Raw genomic sequence first — 20,300 nt, forward strand, 5'->3', positions numbered from 1 at the left:
GTCACACTTAATAGTAATTTAATTTACAAAGGATAAACATATTTACGCTACAAAGATAATTACACGTTCTTCATTTCAAGACAAACTGAAGAGGAGGGATGTGGAGACATTGGGAGCAACAGCAGAGTGTATGAGGAGACTATTAATGAGTATGTCCTTGCAGTGTGCTTCTTAATGAATATCATTCAATCATAACGTTTTATGCAAAATGAATAGTGATTTCTTGAAATGCATATGCAGAAACCTCGAGTGTCAAACCTTTGTTTAAGTATTTCAAAATACTCCAGGTTATTACATTTTCTTGCGACGGATGGCAAGAAGATGCGTGAAAGTAAAATTACTTTCCTCACCTTCCTCGACTCGTTCTACTTTTACTTGTGTTCTAATTGTTTTGACGCAGTAAACTCCAACCCATCGCACATTCCAATCAAGGTAAAACAAACGCGAGGAATTATCTGGGACAGCTATTTGACCTAGATTTAGTCAAAGTATCTGCAGTTGGTCTGTAGCTATCTTTACTTGGATGTCTGTACACACTGTACATACAGTAGAGTTGTCCCATGGGTCACATGGATCAAGAAGGACTCTTGTGCTCTGTGTTGTTACAGGGCGGAGGTCATTGGCTGATGTACTGGCCAAAGACACTGGCAACATATCGAACAGAAGGCAAGTTTATTTGTATAGCACATTTCAACAACAAGGTAATTCAAAGTGCTTCACATAAAACCATTAAAAGCATCAAATCACAAGGCAAAAGATTTTGTAAAATTTGTACAAGATTGTACAATTTGTAAAAGATCAGTGGTCTTGCAGTTTGAAATATTTTTGAAAAAGTGTGTTGGTAGAATATCCAAGCAGCAGGAGGATGACTTCAGATGTTGTATAATGTCTTCTAGGCTTCTACGGTCGATTGAATGAAATTGTGTCATGATATTTGAATGGATGTTCGATCCAGTGAAGTGAAAACCCGCAACATTCAGTGTCATGAGTTCGGGCAGCGTATGGAGGATTTAGCAGTCTGTTTGGTGTCTCCACAAATTTTCACGCATGAAAAGAAGTGCACCTCTGAAGCGATGTTGAATTTCTTGTAACTTTAAGGCTGCATTGTATTCTGTCAATATCTCCATCAGACCTAAGAGGAATTTTCTTTCGAAAAATAGGACTTCTGTGGGGAGAGATATACGACCCTCCTGACAATCAAGCAAAAAGCCTTTGTCTGTGGACTTTTGAATGACAGTCAGCCCTCTTGTTTCCCATCCAGACTTAAAGGATTGGCCAAGGAGTACAGCATCACATGGCTGCTCTTTGGAGAGGTCCATGCCGGCTGCTGACAGGAGGAACTCTCTGTCCGGTAAATCTGCGCCCGCGTTTTAAACAGGCCGAAGCGAGCCGTGAGGAGAAAGAAATCCCGCCTAAAGGTGCGCGTGAAGAAGGCGTAGAGGAAGGGGTTGGAGCACGAGTTGATCGGGTAGAAGAGGACCAGCAGGAGTTTGGAGTCTGAGACGCTGATGAGAGGGAGCTTGAGGGCGGCGGAGACAGCAAAGAAGGAGATGGGAGCCATGCAGACAAAGTCAGTGAAGATGAGGATGGCCATGCGCTGGGCCACGCGGGTGTCGGCGTGCGCCGGTGCAGACGAAGGGTTGCGGACGGTCAGGTAGATGCTGAGGTAACAGCCGCACACACAGAAGAAAGCCAGGATGTTGAGGAGGAGGAGGGCCACCACATAGACCTGAGCCTCCAGAGACTCCACGTCCATGGGCAGGCAGATACTCACCTTCACCACAAACAAATGCACACATTCAAATATCACACAGTGCACAGGGCCTTGCATGTACTTTATTTCCATTACATAACCTGGGATTAAAAGAAGGTCAGCTCTCAAAGGGTTTGTGGACCAGTGGGCGAAACAAATAGACACCTTTCCCATGTCCTACATGACAGTGAATTGAATATCTTTCCACTTTGGTCAGACAAAAGAAGACATTTAATGACATCACCTTAGGGTTCCAGAAACTAGCCTGGTCGCCTTGTCTGGCATTCTACGGACCGATTAATTCATAAAATAAATGTCTCATGAATATAACCACCCTGTGTCATACAAAGCAATACATTACATACGCTGTTTTTCATATTTGAAACATATTTTGACTGCAGAATCACAAGGAGTTAAATGGAGAGAGTGTGGTCTGTTCAAAACGCTCACCTTGCCGTAGCTGCTGACCCCGACTGTGGGCAGCAAAGCGGCGATCGAGGAGAAGATCCAGCCCGCTGTCATCACGATGCATGCGTGTCTCAGGCGAAGTTTACGGTCGAGCCGCAGAGCGTGTGTGATGGTGTGCCAGCGCTCCACTGTGATCGCTGTTAATGTGAACACCGACAGCTCACTGGCAAACACCTGTAATTGAAACAACCATGGATATTCATGAGTATTGTTGTTATTCATGGGGAGCAAAGGCCTCCCTGCATGAATACGCACCGTAAAGAAGCCCGCAGCACTGCAGCCCAGGCCCTCCTGCCAGTCTGTGGCGTCGTTGTAGTACTGGCCACGTGTGAGCATGTCCACAGTTGCTATTACTACCAGGTAGATGCCCATGCAGAGGTCAGAAAAGGCCAAGTGGCACATGAGGAAACGAGGGACAGTCAGTTTGGAGCGGGTGCCTGACAACGCAACGGTGGGAAGAAAAAGAACAAAAGAAAATCTTGGGGGCCAAAAGGCACTTTGAAAACAAGTACGAACAGTAAAGTTTCCTCAAGTTGATATTCTATTGCCAAAGAGAATAAACCTTAGTTTTGCTTTTATGTGAAAACATAATAATTCCAACAAAAGGAAGGAAGGTAGTGGAAGAAAGAACAGAAACAAGAAAAGCAGAGAGCAAGGAAGAGGGACGGAAAAAAGGAGATAAATGATGAGAGAAAGTAGGAGAGGACAATGGAAGTAGGAAGTTGAGCGAGTAATGATTGTCCCATTTCATACCTAACAAGACCAGAAGTACTGCTGCGTTCCCCAGCAATGCGAGGATAGAGATGACCCAGATGAGGACCCGTAGGGGGACAGCGGACATGATGTCCTCACAGGGGTTAAAGTCATCGGGGGTTGGGCTGCAGGTGATGGAGGTTGAGTTGAAGCAGTTGTCCCTTCGGAAGTTTGGGATTTCCCAAGAGTCGGGTTCAAAGCACTTGGGGTGCCACTTCGTTCTAGCACAACAAACAAAAACTGCATATAAACTAAATCTATGAGGTGATTTCACAAAAAAAGATTTGCCAGGAACAGCTTGGAAGTGTTTGTTGTTGTAATACTAATTTCAGCCACAAAAGGCTAAAATGCACAACTCACCTAAGTCATGAACACAGGAGAGAAACAACTTTAGATCAGAGTTACAAAACAGTTTTTCTTCCCCAGATTTGGATCTATTTATTCAATAATAAGGCGTTCAGATATCTTCTGACAGCAATGCATGCGTACCCGTTCCTTTTTATGCTTTGGAAGGCGCAGCAGTGTGACGGGTAGGTCAGGTAGGCCTCGCTGAGTTTGGTGAAGAGCTGCGGAGGAGGAAGCTTCTTCAGATTACGGGCGGACACAGCGAACAGCATCTCGAGTCGCGTGAGGATGTCGTCCGGCAGGGAGCTGAGGGCTGTCTGGGAAATGTCCCTGCACAAACAACTACACGTTGGTATCTAATAGAGGAGGAACAGTCATTGTCATTTCAGAATCAATGCTATGTTTAACAGATGTTTTGTTAAATAGGGATTTGACCTATGATCAGTTCATAAAAGCTGTTATTTATTTATTTTTTTAACTCCAGATTGGCTTCGAATAAAAACACCCGTGAGCAGAAAGTGTCACGGGAAATGCCACCGTTTGATTGCAAACGGCGTGCTGGACTGTGGAGTCATAAGACACTACAGCAATGACAGAGAAAAAGAAATACGGTGCTTTTCTAATTGCTACGTCAATAGAAATGGGAGTTTCTTTGATTGGGGAATAAACAGGAGGAAAAAAAAAATCTCTTCTGCTCTCAGTTTGTTTCTAAGTGTTTCTGGGCCTCCCCACAAACGCCACATTGTTTCTTGTTTTCGCCGAGTTTAATAAGTGATGATGAGGAGGGTGAATCATGTAGGCATGAGTTACTGTTGGATGTCATTCTTACAGAACCACCAACTCACTGGAACCCACAAAGGCGTTGGGATGGATGCGAGTAAGCTGTTCGTTTCCTCTTAGGTATCTAAGAGAGGCAAATGAAATATGTGAGCTGACTTTTTTTTTTCTTCTTCCTTTTGGTTAAATCTTCTGTTTGTTATCGTGTCTCTGCCTGTGACTCACAATCTGTTTATCTTTGTGCCGTTGAAGGCGTGACTTGCCACCTCCTCGATGCCATTTCTGGTGAGGTGTCTGTCATTAGAAAGAGAAGCCAAATTACAGTCATGTGGCTCCAACTCAAACAATTCAGAACAATAGCTTCTCTGAACCATCGAAGCTAATTTTAGTTTGTGCAGTTCTTTTGTTCTCAGTGGCTAAAGCTGTATGAGTAAATAAATGGTTTATTATTGTTTTGTAACATTTCCTAAGAGACCTTGGAATCCGTTGGCAAACTACACTTGTTTGATACATTTGGCAGGATAAACTGATTTTTACTAAACTAATGTAGCAATGCCACAATTTAAAAGTGCTCTTATTATAAGTATTATAAGTAAGAGCCCTGCATTCAAAAATGTTACTCAAGGAACAGTTCAAAATGTAAGTAAAAGTTTAAAATTATTATTAGCTAAATGCATTTATTAAAAGTAATTATTATGTGAAAGAACTTTCAGTGTTTTGTTGCTAAATATTGAAATATTTGATTATCATTACTGATGATCCGATTTGGAAATAACTATACAGAAATAGCCAATCTTCTGACTACCGGTCTTGTTTACTTGTGTAGGTCATCAGTATCAAATTGAGACGGCTTCATAACCAGTTACAAGTTCCTCACAGTAACTTAAAGCTAAAAAAACAAATCAGGGAAATGCAGTGAAATAAAAAGGACAGTTTTTAGAAAGAAGGAAAACAAAGATCTATCAGTCAGAGTGACAAAACCGCAGAAGAATAAGACAAGTGGGAGACGATAGGACTCAGTGAAGAGGGCAGAGAGCATTTGGGGAACATTCGTCACTGGGCATGTAATTCCCACTCGGTGGTGCATGTGCTCCGAAGAAACGGATGAATCCCTTACATCTCGGTGATAGTACGAGTGCAGAGGCCTCTGAAGGCATTGGCAGGGACTCCCTTTATGTGGTTGTTCTCCTGCAGCTTACTAAGCAGCACGTAGATAAAAAAAACACACATGATTAACAACAAATACTGAGAAGTACGTAAATAGTCAGTAGAAAAACATCAGATATATGTATGTTAAAATATTAGGAATATGTTCTACAATCTCCTTGAAATTCACTTCCTTTTTGAAGCTGATAGATGTCAGATGGGAGACAGTTTGAAAATAGATTTTTAGAGGCTGGAAATGAGGGACAGATGGGTTGCACTGCTAATATTCTGTTCTGTAAGGACTACTCAGGGCGTAGGTTTTAACTGCAGTGTGATGTCTTCTGGGCATATTTAAGTATGTGTGCAATCCAATAGCCTGTACGTATGAATTCTATATAAGTACATAATTGTGTGTGTGGGCATTTGTGGTTCATTTGTATGTTGTGTTTAGACCTACAACAGAAAGCTGGGCGCTGTGGAGTTGATCTCTCTCAAGTTTGGAAACGTTGTCAGTCCAGTGTTGTCGATGCCCCTGTGATATGCAGATTAACCACCAAATGTTACTACGTCCACACTGCAACCTCTGAACAACAGATGCTCTGAGTCATAGGGATGAAATCAGACAATGTCGCATTTATTGTATTAACAGAGATCAAAATGAGCAAATGAAGATTTTCCATCACAATTCAAACAAATAATTAATTTAAAGAGCTACTTGTTCGAAATAAATGTTTTTGTTTTTCTTTGGCAATAACACATAACAAGTTCAACATTCAAAATTTCTGAAATGTGTAACTGATTATCCAGAGCTGGGACAAAACAGAAAGAATGAACGAACAAAAGAGCGTGGGCACAGTGGCACTAACGTGTTAACATTTTCACAATATTGAAGTGACCATCATGATGTTCAGCTGGTATGATATTGACCATGTTCAGCATCTTAGTTTATTAGCGTGCTAACGTAACAATAACGGAACGCTAGCCACGCTGCTGTAAGCTGAAATATATATGTATATATAATATATATATATATATATGTATGTGTTAGTTTGAAGAAATCTCACAGCTGTTACATTTTAGTTTGTCTGTCTATACCCTCTCTACATAATCCATACACGTCTCAAAAGTAATCAAATAGACGTTTTTGTCTTTTTTATGCAATATTGAATGGTTTGCTTTTAGTTTTAGTTTTACAAAATCATCTTTGTATTAAACCACTATTTCAACCTTTAAAAAAAAAAACAAATTGAAATTATTCAACCAGATTCCAGAAATGTTGTGGACATTCAATCATATAAAATCTGAAATATTTGAGATCAAACTCAAAATATAATTTGTGCTGAGGTGCCCTGGTTTAAAAGTTGAAATAGTTCAATAATGGTAATTCTTCTCCATCAACTGCTCCGTGTATCTGTCCCAGTTCTCACAAATTGGGACAAACATAACAAGAACCGTTGTGATAATGATTTTGGCAATTTGTACTTTATTACATTTAGCTTGAAACTGTTTCTAAAGATATAAAGAATCAAAGGCAGTCTTTTATTTGTTTGTTGTGAATATATGTAACATGGCTGAAATGATAGATAATTCATTTTGTGGGAAAACGTTTTTTCACGAGATGAAGAGTGACACTGTATTTCTCTTCCTGGGGATCAAGGCTAATTAAAGAACGATGTCTCTGGTCGTGCGAGCGGCCCTTCAGAAGTAGGCCTGTCACCCATGACCCATTTTGGACTCACAAGCAGCTTGAAAACTGGAGAAGAACGTATTGCTACCCCGCTGCACTCTCACCGAGTACTTACAGAAACTGTAGTTTCATGATGTTCTTGAATGCATGTTGGTGGATGTGTCTCAGGTGTTTTGACTTGGTTATGGTTCTGAAAAGAACACACACAGTCATGTATTCATGAATGTAAACGACTGGTCTGACTGTACAATTACAGGGTTTCACCACTGCCATTAGCCTGCCACTCATACTCACAACTCGCTGAGTTCAGGGAGATTATAGAATGCCAAAGCCCCGATGCTCCTCAACGCAACATTCTCAGAGATGTAGCTAAGGGAAACAAATGTGTAGAGAAGAATATTACATTCATGTCAGCTGTCAGGTCTTCATTCACACTCATTCTGTGATTTTATTTCTCCACCACGCTGCCAAGCTTACTCCTTAGCTGTTTGGGTGATCAGCTTTCTCAGAGTTATCAGCGCTTCTTGTTCCATAACAACGACTAAACACACAAGCACGCTGGATAAAACACGTCACGAGCAGCGGCTCTTAGAAAACTGTATACTCGCATATGTGTGAGCCGAGGGTGGCCGGCGAAGGCCAACGCGGTGATGGTCTCGAGCAGCTCGTTCTCCAATATGACGCTAGGTTTGGAGGAGGTGGGGGGAAAAGGAAGAGGGTAAATTAAAGGGTATGAAGGACACTTTCACAGGTACTTTTGGGAGGATCACCACACTATAAAAAAAGACAATGCTAAGGTACAAGAAGGCTAAAAACACCAAATAGAGAGAAAAAGAAGGCTCTGAACAGTTATGGTCCATTGCAAGCGTTGAAAGATAAAGCCAACCTTTTCGTCACCAAACAAAAGTCTGAGTGTGTGATGGCGTTTCTTTTTGAGCGCAGAAAAATTTTGCATGCAAATAAATTATACTTTGTAGAGAAATTATGATAAAAACGAATTAAACTTGAGCAAACAAACATCCCATCTGTTGCATATTTGCTGTTATACACAAACGCTCACAGTATAACAGACAAATAAAGATAGTAGCACAAATACAATCCCATGCTTTTGAACTCTCGTTTTCCATTAGTTTTAGGGATTTCATGATTAGTTCAAACTTGTGTAAAGACTAGAAACATGGGTGATTATTTCAACACATTTGCTTTATGTACTGTACATAACTTGTTTGGTATTATCTGAAAAAGAGCACAATAAAAGATAAATAAAAAACTAAAGTTTGTAGCACAAATGCAATCCCATATTTTTTTGCTTTCTTGTTTTCCATTGGTGTAACGTCTCATGAAGAGTTACTCTGAATATAGGGGATACTGTCAATGCTCCAGCATTATGTAATGTATTTGAATTGAGCTAAACACAAAACTGTATTACTACTAAACTCCTTTTTACTTCCCCTCTGTTCGGATGATCCTTATCTCGAGTGTTGTGACCTCCGTTTATTATGTTCCACATCAACGATTAAACAAGAACGACAGACACTTACAGTTTCCTGAGATGCTGCAGGCCGGTGAAGGCGCCCTGGGAAATCACAGTGATCTGCGTCTGCCTGACATTCCTGTTGATACAGAAACAACCGCTCACATCAGCTCTCAGCGATACACTCATCACAAGAAAGGCAACTGAAGACAAATCTTCACAAAGTCAATTGTGTGTGGTGGCGAATACATGACCAGTATTTTCACACTCAGGTTGGGGATTTTGTCTTTTCACACACAAAGTTTTGTGAATTTTGTGTCTGTACAAAGATCTCAAGCTTATTTTGCACCTGGTGTGACTCGTAGATCACATCTAAAATGGCCCTCCAGTGCTGCATACTTGTAAAATATCCCCACTGTTCCTGAGCCTTGACCTTGGAGCAGAACAGAACAGACGAGAACACACACATCGCCGCCTGGGAGTTCACTGAACTTCTTTTGGGATTGGACGCTACTTCTGCCACAAAGTACATCCTCATCTTTGTGTGTGTGTGTGTGTGTGTGTGTGTGTGTCGGCTAGATTTGTGAGTAAGATTATGTACATCTGTACTTCCTAAGTTTGTTCATACTGCAATCTTTATGCTGACCCCCACCGTTCCATCCCCTCCTCCTTCTGGCCTTGAGATTCCTTCAAAACCTTTCAAGGGCCCAAAACAACAGGTCAGTGTGTAAACCCAGCTCTGTGCCACTTTGTCAAAAACACCTCAACCAACCTTCAATCAACACCTACATAACTTTTGAAACTTTTGACATTTTAGGATTTTCTTGCCTCAGTTGGGCTAATATGACCAGCAGCGTAATGTGACCAATGTTTGCTAATATCCCATTCGTCTATTTGTGCTACTTTCATTCTTACTTTTAGCACTGATCCCACAACTGCTGTTTGTGAGCAGTTGTGGACAAAACGATACACAATCCTGCCACCAGTAGCGGTGATTAAGCTCCCAGGATGAGCGATGGGCTTTGAAGCTAATTATTTTGTGGCCAAACAGTAGAATTACAACCTCCATCACGTGATGCCATGGGGCCCAAAAATACTTTTCCCATTGACTTACATCAGCAAAGAGAGATTTGTAAATCAGGCTCGCCATGGATGTGGAAGATCGCCGGAAGATCCGGGTAACTTTATACTTGAAAGTCAATCTTTTTTTGCCTCATGTGCCACTGAGCAACTTTCATAGGAATGAATGGGGCCCCGCCTCCAGCGCTGTACCTGGTTCTCTCATGACTATAAACGATGCAACATTTTAAATATTCAAAGAAATCAGCTTTGCAAATGTTTTACGCGGAAGAAAATGCATTCACCACGTTTGACAGGCTCCATGGATATTTTGTGGGACACACTTAATGTAAATGTAACTTTTGTTTGTTTACAAGAAAACTCTACAGGGCATCTTTAATCCGTGGGCACTTTAGAGAGCTGTGGTTATGCTGGCAGTCGTTGAAGATGAGCAGACACGCTTTGCAGACATTGCCTTAAGTAAATTCATTTGCAAATTCAGTGTAAAATTCCGCCAGGAGGAGATGAGCCAGGATTATCGAGGAAAGTCTCAATGATTATGCACGCTCATGGGATGTGATATTGACTTGTACACATGCTATGCTTCCTGAATCTGTATTAGTGTGGGATGGTGACTGAAAAATACTATTTTGGGATGTATTCTCTGAAATATTGATACATGTCACTTGTTGCGCTTGAGTAGAGAGACACGACATCGATGTTACACATGAAACTCATGAAAGAGTTCTACTCAGACTGAGAAAACAGCTGCATGAATTCTGATCGGCCTAATGTCTGAAAAAATAAGAGTGATTGATTGACATGGGCACTGACGAGGCACGGAGGGTCTAACAAAAGAAGCCATAGAGTATCGTTATGGGAAATGTAGTAACCCTAACCCTAAAAAATACACGAATATACTTTCACGAAAACATCTAAAATAAAGGAATGAGTCCAAAGAATAAGAATTGGACATAAGTCTCGCATATTCTGTCGATTTCTGTATGTTGACGTCGAAATTTCCAAACTATCTCCCCGAGATGCGAACTTTGCAGCCAGCAAGTAAAATGTAAACATCGACAATATCTGCAGCAATCCGCTTCCCAACATTGCTGCAGATATTTGTGTGCATGAACGATGTACTTACAGGCTCTGGGTGTTGCTGGAGATGTTGGAGGGAATCTCTGTGACCCAAAAGTCCAAAACGTACGAATAGGTGTCAACTCCAGGTTTTATGTCCGTCTCAGGGCCACGCGTCGACGCTGCTGCTGTCTTTATCACCACAAACATTAACATGATCAGAATCATCACTATCATCATTGCAGGCTGTTGTTCAAAGTCCAGCTTGTTGTGTTTTAGGCTTTTTCAAATCTCCTTGTTTTTCTTCCTTTTATCTTCCCACTAAGATTCTGTCTGTTCACGTTTCTCTATCTCCCACGTGGTGTCGCACATGTCTACAGGTCTTGCTAATTTGTCCGTCTATGCACTCTGGGGGGACCGCGAGGTCGAAGAAAGAAGAAGCGTGAGGTGCTGTGGTGCCTTCTGCCATGCAGTGGTGAATAATGGGGGTGGGACATGGGGTAAACAGCTCTATGGGTGTCTGAGGATGTAGGAGGTATCTGCTGGGTTGTGTGTGTGGACTGTGTGTCAGTAAAAAGCGCCACATCCTTGCACAGATCCTGATAGGATGTCGTGATAGAGACAATTATTTTCAACGTGCTCAACGTTTCACAACAAGACTCAAGAAAACTGATTTTTTTTTACCAACTGGTTGGAGGTTAAAGAAAAATCATTTTTTAATTTTCTTTTCATATTCCATTTTAATGGATTAACCAACAATGCTATTTATTGATTCATTCAGTTGTATTATTTGGAGGATCCACTATTTTTAAATTACTTTTCAATTTGAAATAGTTTATTGTTGTTTTTTGGTAAGTAAATCTGGATCAATTACAGTTTAGGAGTAAATAATACAGACATCAGGGAGTACCGGTGTGTTATCTTCGGCTGATTGATTTCCTTTTAGCTTCAGAGTTATGTCAACAAACGAACGAAAAAAGAATAATTATCGGGAACAGGCGTGAATCTGTTTTGTCTCATGTCTCATATTTGTGTTGAAAGATGAGCACACTTTGATAGCGATGGACATGCTATTCTTTTCTACTGCACTCCCCACACGTCAGCAGGACAGCCAGCTTGCAAGGACACTCTCTGCATTCACACACACACACACACACACACATGCACACGCACCCACACACACACACACACACACACACGCTTATGACACAAACAAATCTTTCTTTTTACATTTTCTCCTTTGTACATCTTCAGCTCCTGCTTGATTTTTGATACATAAATGCTGCTTGTGGTGTGCTGTGGGAACTCAATGTGGATGAACAGAGCTCTTTATAATTTATTCCAATGCAGGAAGAAAAGCGCAGCCTTGAGCTCTTGACACGATCACACATGTGCGCGCACACACGCACACACACACACACACACACACACACACACACACACACACACACACACACGCACACACTCAAGCACTCTCTCACAGTTTTGCCTATACACAAGGTGAGCAAGAAACGGAAACACAGGGAGATAGAGGCTGACAAATGCAGCTGCACAAAGGAGTAGAAATGAAGGACTGAGGAAGAGGAAGATCCATGGCATCTGTGTGTGTATGTGCTGATACCTGATATGCATTTACTGATGAATTGTTTGCTGATTGTTCTGCACCTGTGCAGGGGAGGTGTGGATGAAAATATTGAGTCGTTTTTTTTGTTATGCTGCAGAATGCAACTATCTCCATTTAATAATTTGTTATTGGCCAACATTTCAGTTCATGCCAGTGTATTGCTAAAACTAAAGACCAAATTCTTGTGTTCCCTGTACTTTAAAACACATTTGAATATGTATGTCCTAAACTGAAGAATAATTAATCTCTCTCTCCAGTTTTCATCCATGTTTTGTTTTCTGGTGCGCGATGAGCATTACAGCCTTATTGGACTGTGGGTTTGTAAATGTAGTTGTTGGCGGTGTATGTATGTTGACTCAAGGTAACGAATAGGCCCCCTTTCAAAGCAGCCAGTTTGACATGCCATAGCAGGTGTAACACAGGTGTAATTGATCAAACTAATTATGCTTCTGTTTATTGGGCCTATTGGGCTCGAGTGAGCCCCGGAGTTGTTTCTTATTTACCCCGTGAATACAGCACGGCTGTGTCTTTATCTCAGCCGACTGTGGTCAAGGACACAGCGGCAGATGGCTACAGCCTAACACAGGCCTTTTGTTGAGCACAGCCTATTCAAAGCGAAAAGAAAAGGAAAAGACGAGCAGTGAGAGAACAAGACAGCGAGACTCGGGAGGTGTTTATTGAAATAGCAGGTCCTTGTAGCTTCTCTCACCTGAGGATGCATGCTCAGCCCTGCAGTCTCAGGGATCTTTCATCCGGCAAACAGCAACTCTACAGAGACTGATATACCACTCAGTGCACTGAGTCATATTTCAAAGCCCTGTGTGATGTGTGCGAGGGGGTATTTATGTGTGTCTGCTGTCCCAGTTAGACTCAGTGGGACTTGGAAGAAAAGGTGCAACTTTCCTTAATTTATGGAGCAAGTGGTGAGAGGGAATAGAAATGTTTGGAAATCTGCAATGTGTAGATAGTTTGTTGGGAGCAGATGGTTAAAGAAATATTTCCACATTTTGGGAAATATGCTGCTTCGCTTGCGGAGAGTTTGATGTGAAGATCAGCACCACTATCTGCTTGTTTTTTCGTGGCCAGAACAATATTTTCATTGTCGATTAATCTACCAATTATTTTACACTCTAATGGAAATGTGGAATTATATTTCTGCTACAAACGTTTTTAAAACATTTGTATTTGTTCTTTACTGTGTGCTTATGTGCATGATAGCAAACATGCAACAGATGGGATTTCTGTTTCCTCAAATTGAATTTGTGTTTAAATATGTTAGTCTAAGCCAAGGACGCTGGTGTTTCTGTGCTCACAAAGTAATCGTTGTTAAAATTTGTGAAAATCACAAAGGTTTCCATGTTTAATAGAAGCTGTTGTCTTGGATAAGGGTTTGTCTTAGAATAAGAAAAGCACACATCAGGAATAACCTGTATTTATTTTCAGAAAGACAGATGAATAGAAAAAGCTGACTTGTGGAACAATGAGACGATTATCCGACTTGTTGGCTCTGTTTGCAGACATGATTGATTAATCGTTGAAGTCCCAAATTAAAAGAAATGTGCCTGCATCTCTAAATCAAACTGTTTAATATGTGGTATGGTGTTTGTAAAGTGCAATAAGACAAGTATTTAGAATAAAGGTGTCAACATAGGGGTAAAAACGAAATAGTCTGGTAAACACTTGACAAAGCGACAAATTCTCATTTTCCAACTCCTGTTTTTGTACAGATGAAACAAACGAGGTATAACATGCTAATTAGTGAGCTTTGTAGGAGCTGCCTGTGTCCCGTTTCCAGCAGTGTATCTAACAGACAGACAAGACAACTCTCCACCAGAAAGCAAACGTTGAACGATTCCTTTAAAGATCTGCTTCCGAACACAACATGATTTGCTTTTAGTTTGTGTTAATCGGCCACTTATTTGCTCTCATGGCCGACGTGAGACGCAGTATTTCTGTCTGCAGGTGAATGGGAGCAAAAACCAACACACAAACGCACTACAGGCTCACTTGGGTAATATTTTATTTACTCGTTAATCTTCAAAACTATTTTTCATAATAAATTTCCACTTTATGTTCATCAAAGAACCGTAACAATAAAAATAAAAGAAAATACTGTAGAAAAATTGTACATATAGAAAATAAACATGGTTAATGAACACCGAGATGTAGAATCCCATTGATTGAGACGCCTCCTTTGTTTCTGATGGCAACACAACAGAGATAGAGGGGAAAGAAAGCGATAGACACGGAGGCACTGGGGGGGCAGAGAGGGAAACATACGAAACGAGGGGAAAACAAGAGAAGGGAGAAAAAGGAGGTCAAGGCCAGTTGAGGATGGAGAGAATAAGGGAATATGTTCAGTTAATTTTATACTTTGAAATCTCACACAAAGTCCTTTTTATGTCCTTTTTTGCTCTCGGGCATTTTGCATGCATCTGTCTGGTTGGTTACGTTGCTTGGAAGATCTGGAGGGGTTCATGTCATGGCACTGTTTGTATTGATGTATCGTAGGGCTACAATTCTTGAGCTATGGAGGGCTCAGACACTGCAGAAGTCCAAAAACAGATAATAACACTGTAGCCCGGATCGGAAACCCACCCGTCTGTCCTGCATTGGTCACGTCATGAACATTGATAAATCAGTCAACTAATAATAGCATGAAGACAAAAGGACACAAAGAGAAAGAGAGAAAAGGGAGAGCCAATAAAAATCAAAGCAACTCAGGTTGTCATACAGTCAATGACATCGTGAACTGGACTTTTCTATCTATTAGCAACACATGGTAACATTTACTTTGTCCTGTTTTGATTCTTTTTCCTCGGCTGTTTTTTGCTAAAAAAAAAGGTGGTTGGTTAGAGCAGGTATAGTGGGCGTGGCCTATAAGACATCAGGCTAGAAAACAGGACGTGGCCTGTGGTGGACGCACAGATCCAGGCGTTGCGCTGGAGTTACACTGCAACCCGCAACACCCCCCCCCCCCCTCCCTCTCCTCCTCCCACAAACAAACCTACCACCTCTGGACTTATTAGTGGGACACTCCACCACTTCACAGCACAGCTGAGAGACTCAGGCATGCAGCACACTCGAGATGGTCACACGAGGATTTTGAACTGAGAGTCGAGTCGGAGATTAAATCGTGGTTGAATCCCACAGACTGGAAACCGTTTTGAAGTGCGTGTTTAGGAATACTTCAAGCCAAGGTGGTACGTTTATGATGGTGGTGCGTCACGGTGTAACCTCTGGAGTGTCAACGCGGTATAAATCACACGGAGTAAGATAATTCACGTGCAATAAGACCCCCCCCCTCCCTTCCCCAAAGAGTCTATTCCGCCCAAATGTTCTTCATATTCATCATTATCATTGCAATAACAATTATCACAATGGTCATTGTCATTACACCATTGTCTTCTTGTATAGTCTTCAGTGTCAGTTATGAAGATATGGTGGGTCTTTAGCATTGCAGGTACGTGTATGTCTGCATGTTTAGATTGTTTTTATTTTTTTCTGTGTGTGCATGTGTGCCGTGTGTGTGTACATGTGTGTGTAACACCGCAGTCATGTGCGACTGGTGCCTGTAGGTAGCATCTGAAGTCTCAAGTATCCTGTCCAGGAAAATATCTCTCCGTTTTTCCACTGATTCCACCTTTTGTGATTTACAGGGTGCCGTAAAAACATCAGCACCACAGCCCATCCATCATGTTAACGGCACCAGCCATGCCTCTGCCTATTTGCTCGTAAGTCACTGTCTCTATGGCTACACCCTGATTTCCTGTCCCATCGCTTGGGGTTAGACTTGGGCCGCGAGTGTGCTTGTTTCTTCAGCATCCTCGGTGCTTCAGCGAGTCCCATCTGCTGACAAAGAGGAAGGCCAAGAAGCTTGGAAGAGACGCTTAGTGCTTGTCTTGGGGCTTTTACTTCATCTTTGTTCTGCTGGCCTCTCTCTCAGCACACTCAGTCTGCCATGTGCTTCACTTAAAAGTCTTCCTTGACCTCTTTGAGTCCAACACGAGAGGTCCCACTGTGGCAGGGGGAGTGACTGGTCTTTTTTTATCTGGCTGGCTCCAAAATGGTTCTTTACTGGGAGTTGAACTGGTGCATTTTTATCATTTGGAATGGTGTTTATGTTCATAAAATAAGTCTCTCTCAGAGGCTCTGCTCATTGGTAAATACTGGACAATAAGGGTCCATGCCCTTGGGCCAGTCTGTACGTGTGTGTGCGTGTATGTTTGTGCTTGAATGTATGTGTGCTTGAATGTGTGTATGTTTGTGCTTGCCAGCTTGTGTGCAGATGTGATTATTGGAGAGTAAACATTAACATCAGCATGTCCATGTCAGTGTGTACGGGTGTATCTTCTTTTTTTTTGTTTGAGAATATATCTATTTATGTACATATACCGTTATATATAAAGGTGTATGCGTATATGTCTGCGCGTTGGACATCTTCCGACCTCAGACGTAGTACTCCTTGTCTTTGTTCTTCTTGTTCTTGGAGATCTTGGCGATCCCCAGCGGCTTGTCCTTGGCGCTGCCGTTGGGCTGTGTGGCTGAGTTGCTGATGTAGTTGCGGCTCTCGTCCACGTGGTAGGAGCCCTCGTCGCGGTTGCGGTACTTGTACATGGCATAGAGGAGGATGAGGATGCAGAGGGCCGCGGCCGCCACGATGCCCACCACCATACCTGTGGTGCTGCTGCTCTCCCGAACCACCTCGGATGGAACTAAGAGCACCTTCACGTCCGGCAGGGGAGGGCGGGCTGTGAGGGGACGCAAGTGATGTTACATCACAGTTTACGGCATTATTGATTTGTATTACATGCCAGGGTGATGGTTGGAGGGCTGGAGCAAGAAGATACAATGTATTATCATGATGAATTATTTGACGTGCTTTTTGTATAATGATACGTGCTGGCAAGGGAAGGCTGCAGCTCAGAGCCAAAGCCATTTACACATTATCACATAATGTGTAAACAGATTACATTACACCGTGTTGAGATGACGGCCCGGACCACAGGTGCACATTATATCGCTTTTATTACATTTGACGCTTTATGGCATACACAGGCAGCGAGGGCTGCAGAGTGGTGATGTACAGCATGACACCACATTAAATGATTATTGGTGAAAGAATATGCATGTGAATTCTACGCACTGAATGGAGTAGAGTGAGGGGGAAAGAAGGAAAAGGAAAAAGGGAAAGAAACTGCTGTAAAAAGATGAATAGAAAAGATGATGAAAAGATGAAATAAGGGATAAGGGAAGGTGAGGGGAGGGTGAAAGCAGAGGAAGAGATGGAGATGAAGATTGGGGAGTGGATGGAGAGTGTTAGGTGATGCCCGGAGGCAAAAACCTAAGTGGAAATGAAAAACTCATTGTTGCGAGCGACCAAGCGGCAGGAAAAAAATGGGCGTTAGGGATTGTGGTGAACACATGAAGGAAAAAAAACCCTTCAAAGAGGCGGTGTGATGTGAGTGTTTGTGCGGGAGGGGTAGTCTCACCTGAACTGGGGTCACAGGGGTCAATGTCTTCGTCATCGCTGGGACACTCAGCGGACGCCACCAGCAGGTCGTCTGCCGACTACGGAGAGAGGAAACAGTGGGAACATGAACACAGACACAGACACAAAGTCTTCAGCCTGTGCTCCACACCCCTTCTGTTTATTTTCTACATGTGTGAGCACACAGCACCAATCCATCGCCCACTCGTTTTCCAGTTTGCCACAAACACTTTGGCTGTTACCGCCCCCGGCAACGGCAGGCGGCCAAAACTAGAGTACCACGGAGAGAAGAAGAAAAGAGGAGGGAGGAGAGAATCATTGAATTATGTTTAAAGTCACAGGGGGACAGTCAGTTATCATCTTCTCCTCTCTTGACCATCCCCCTCTTTTTTCTCTTCTGGCCTTTCCATCTCCCACACCTCCCCGCTTCCCTCTGTTCTGCTCTCATCTGATATTGGCTAATGTTCATGTGAGCATGGAGAATGCGCAACATGAAGCCAAAGAGAGGAATAAATCCACATTCTTTATTGCCATTAAATATTCCAGTCATGCGCTTCATTTAAATCTCCTTTATTTAACACCTCTCCACAAGCACCATGTCAATAACCCACTTACGTTCGGCCTCTAACCTACATCAACCGAGTGATATCTCAACAATCGCGTATCCTCCGCGCCTCGCTCCCTCTCGATGGGAAAGACGCCCTTTTTCCTATCCATCCTTGCTCCTCCTGTTGCCATGGCAACTCTAAGTTCAAGCTGTTAAAAATGATGGGGAATGAAAAAAAAAATGAAAAAAAGGAGTATGCACCCTCAGTGGGGACCTGTGCATTGATTTGCCATTCCAGCCAGGGGTATGAGGAGAGGGGGAGGAGGGGGGTGAAAGATTGATGGATAAAAGGAATTTCAGAGGAATATGGGAGAACGAGAGAGAAGAGAAGACAGGATAGGAGGAGGAGGAGGAGGACTTCAAAGTGCTGCGGTCTTTACTCAACACCTTGCTAATGTAACCGCATATTCATGAACGATACTGTTAAATATCGCCCGTCCTGACGCTTCGGTGTGAGATATGTGAATATATGTGTTTTTTAACCACACTGGGCGCTCAGTGCCAGCACTAAATTAAAATTGGATTGTGATGCATTGCAGTAGATGGTAGTAAGCCAGAGAATAAAGGAGCGAGGAGAGAGAGCTGCAGAGCTATAAAAGATATGAGCTCTCGCTGCAGATTGCTAACCAGCCCAAAACAGAATCTGAACCAAATGAAAATACTAAGTGCTCCATGATGCCTTAGCTAAGAACCTACAAGCTGAAATTCATTAAGCTTTTTCTTTGTCCTTGGTTTCTTTATGTCTTTGCCTCCTCGCCTTTGTAAGAACATATTACATAAGGTTAGAGAACGCAAGCACTAAGTTCATTCATCTGAAAAAGCCCGCACTGGCTTCGTATGGTGTGGTCTTGACAAGCCGACTGTGGTTTAGTTTGGCCTGGAACATATATTAAGTTATTGATGCTTGACTCTGTCTCTTTCCTCCGCTGCCTTTCCAATCAGTTCTGCCCACTGGGCCGTCAAATGCTGCTCGGGTGAGCTTAGCCTCTGGAATCCAGCCAGTCAATAAACCTCTGTGCCTTTGCCAGGATCCAAAGAGCACAAGAACCAATCAGCCAGGAAACACATCACCCCTGTCTGTCACTGATCAATGTTGTGCCACCATGCTTGATTATTGATCCAAAAGACACCGATATGTGCCCTCCACGGGAGCCTGTTTTGAATCCTATATTTCAGCTAAAACCAAAGCCGACAAGTGCATTTAACAACGCCCCTCCCCTCGTCAGCTGACCACCCCATTCAACCGGCAAGGTGTCAATTGGAATATTGATCCGCCTATCACATGGTAGACAATGCACACAAGGAAAACTAGAGACATGCCAGACACAACTTAAATCACATCAATAACCCACAGAAGTGTATAGAAGATGCACTAAAGAGACATGTCCAAGAGACCCCCGCCCCTCCGTCTCACCCTCCCTCTTTGCCCCCATCTTTTCAAAGTCTATCAATAGAGCATGCGGACATAATGATGGACACAGATGCACAACGATAGGAGGAGATAAAAGAGCCACAAAAGGGAAGCGAAAGGGAAGAGAGAGAGAGAGCATGAAGAGAAGGATATCTGCATGCTGAAAGAGCAAAATCTCTACCTGAGCAGCCGAACAGTGCCAACGACCGTCCATGCCTCCCTTACTGCCTAGTTCACACATAGTAGCTGCCCTCTGTCCTCACACACTCTTGCAGGAGATTCAGCAGCTTGTCAGTTACTTTCACAACTGGAAATCAAGCACACATGTACACACGCAAGCTCTATGATAGCCAAACACGCTCCATTGCGCTTTTGCTGTTGAAACTCATCTACACAGGCGCACGAAGCAGACACCAAATCAGGCTGAAGTTGGCAGGCTAATGAAGAGATCCTGGCGAGAGAGGAGAGAAGCTAGCTCCACTACTGCAGATGGTGAGATAGACTCATACACCGCCTGCATTAACAGCCTATCACTGGAGCTCAACTACAGAGAGAGAAAGGGAGGGAGGGAGAGAGGAGAGAAGGGGGGGGGGGGGGGTGACGGGTAAATATGGAAAAGCTATGG

The 20,300-nt window shown here is 42.7% G+C and overlaps 2 protein-coding genes across 6 annotated transcripts in view; both read right to left on the reverse strand.

Annotated features, from left to right (window-relative positions):
- Positions 1 to 1,237: 1,237 nt before the first annotated feature.
- On the reverse strand, positions 1,238 to 10,779 carry fshr (follicle stimulating hormone receptor; the record flags this gene model as incomplete). Its single annotated transcript, XM_079292703.1, has 13 exons — positions 1,238 to 1,774; positions 2,204 to 2,395; positions 2,477 to 2,658; positions 2,975 to 3,195; positions 3,464 to 3,649; positions 4,149 to 4,223; positions 4,322 to 4,390; positions 5,214 to 5,294; positions 5,700 to 5,774; positions 7,045 to 7,119; positions 7,224 to 7,298; positions 8,471 to 8,542; positions 10,610 to 10,779. 13 exons carry the CDS (start codon positions 10,777 to 10,779, stop codon positions 1,238 to 1,240), a joined length of 2,010 nt encoding a protein of 669 aa, XP_079148829.1.
- Positions 10,780 to 15,499: 4,720 nt separating this feature from the next.
- nrxn1a (neurexin 1a) overlaps positions 15,500 to 20,300 on the reverse strand; it is a gene marked incomplete at its 5' end in the record, with an annotated part of 51,431 nt that continues 46,630 nt past the window's right edge. For all 5 annotated transcript variants that reach the window (XM_079293866.1, XM_079293867.1, XM_079293865.1 and 2 more), the window contains 2 exons: positions 15,500 to 16,917; positions 17,659 to 17,737. In XM_079293866.1, the coding sequence (XP_079149992.1) occupies positions 16,616 to 16,917; positions 17,659 to 17,737 (381 nt within the window). In that variant the 3' untranslated portion in view covers positions 15,500 to 16,615. The remainder of the gene's footprint in view (positions 16,918 to 17,658; positions 17,738 to 20,300) is intronic.

This window comes from Melanostigma gelatinosum (genome assembly GCF_949748355.1).
Source record: "Melanostigma gelatinosum genome assembly, chromosome: 21".
Taxonomy (NCBI): Eukaryota; Metazoa; Chordata; class Actinopteri; order Perciformes; family Zoarcidae; genus Melanostigma; species Melanostigma gelatinosum.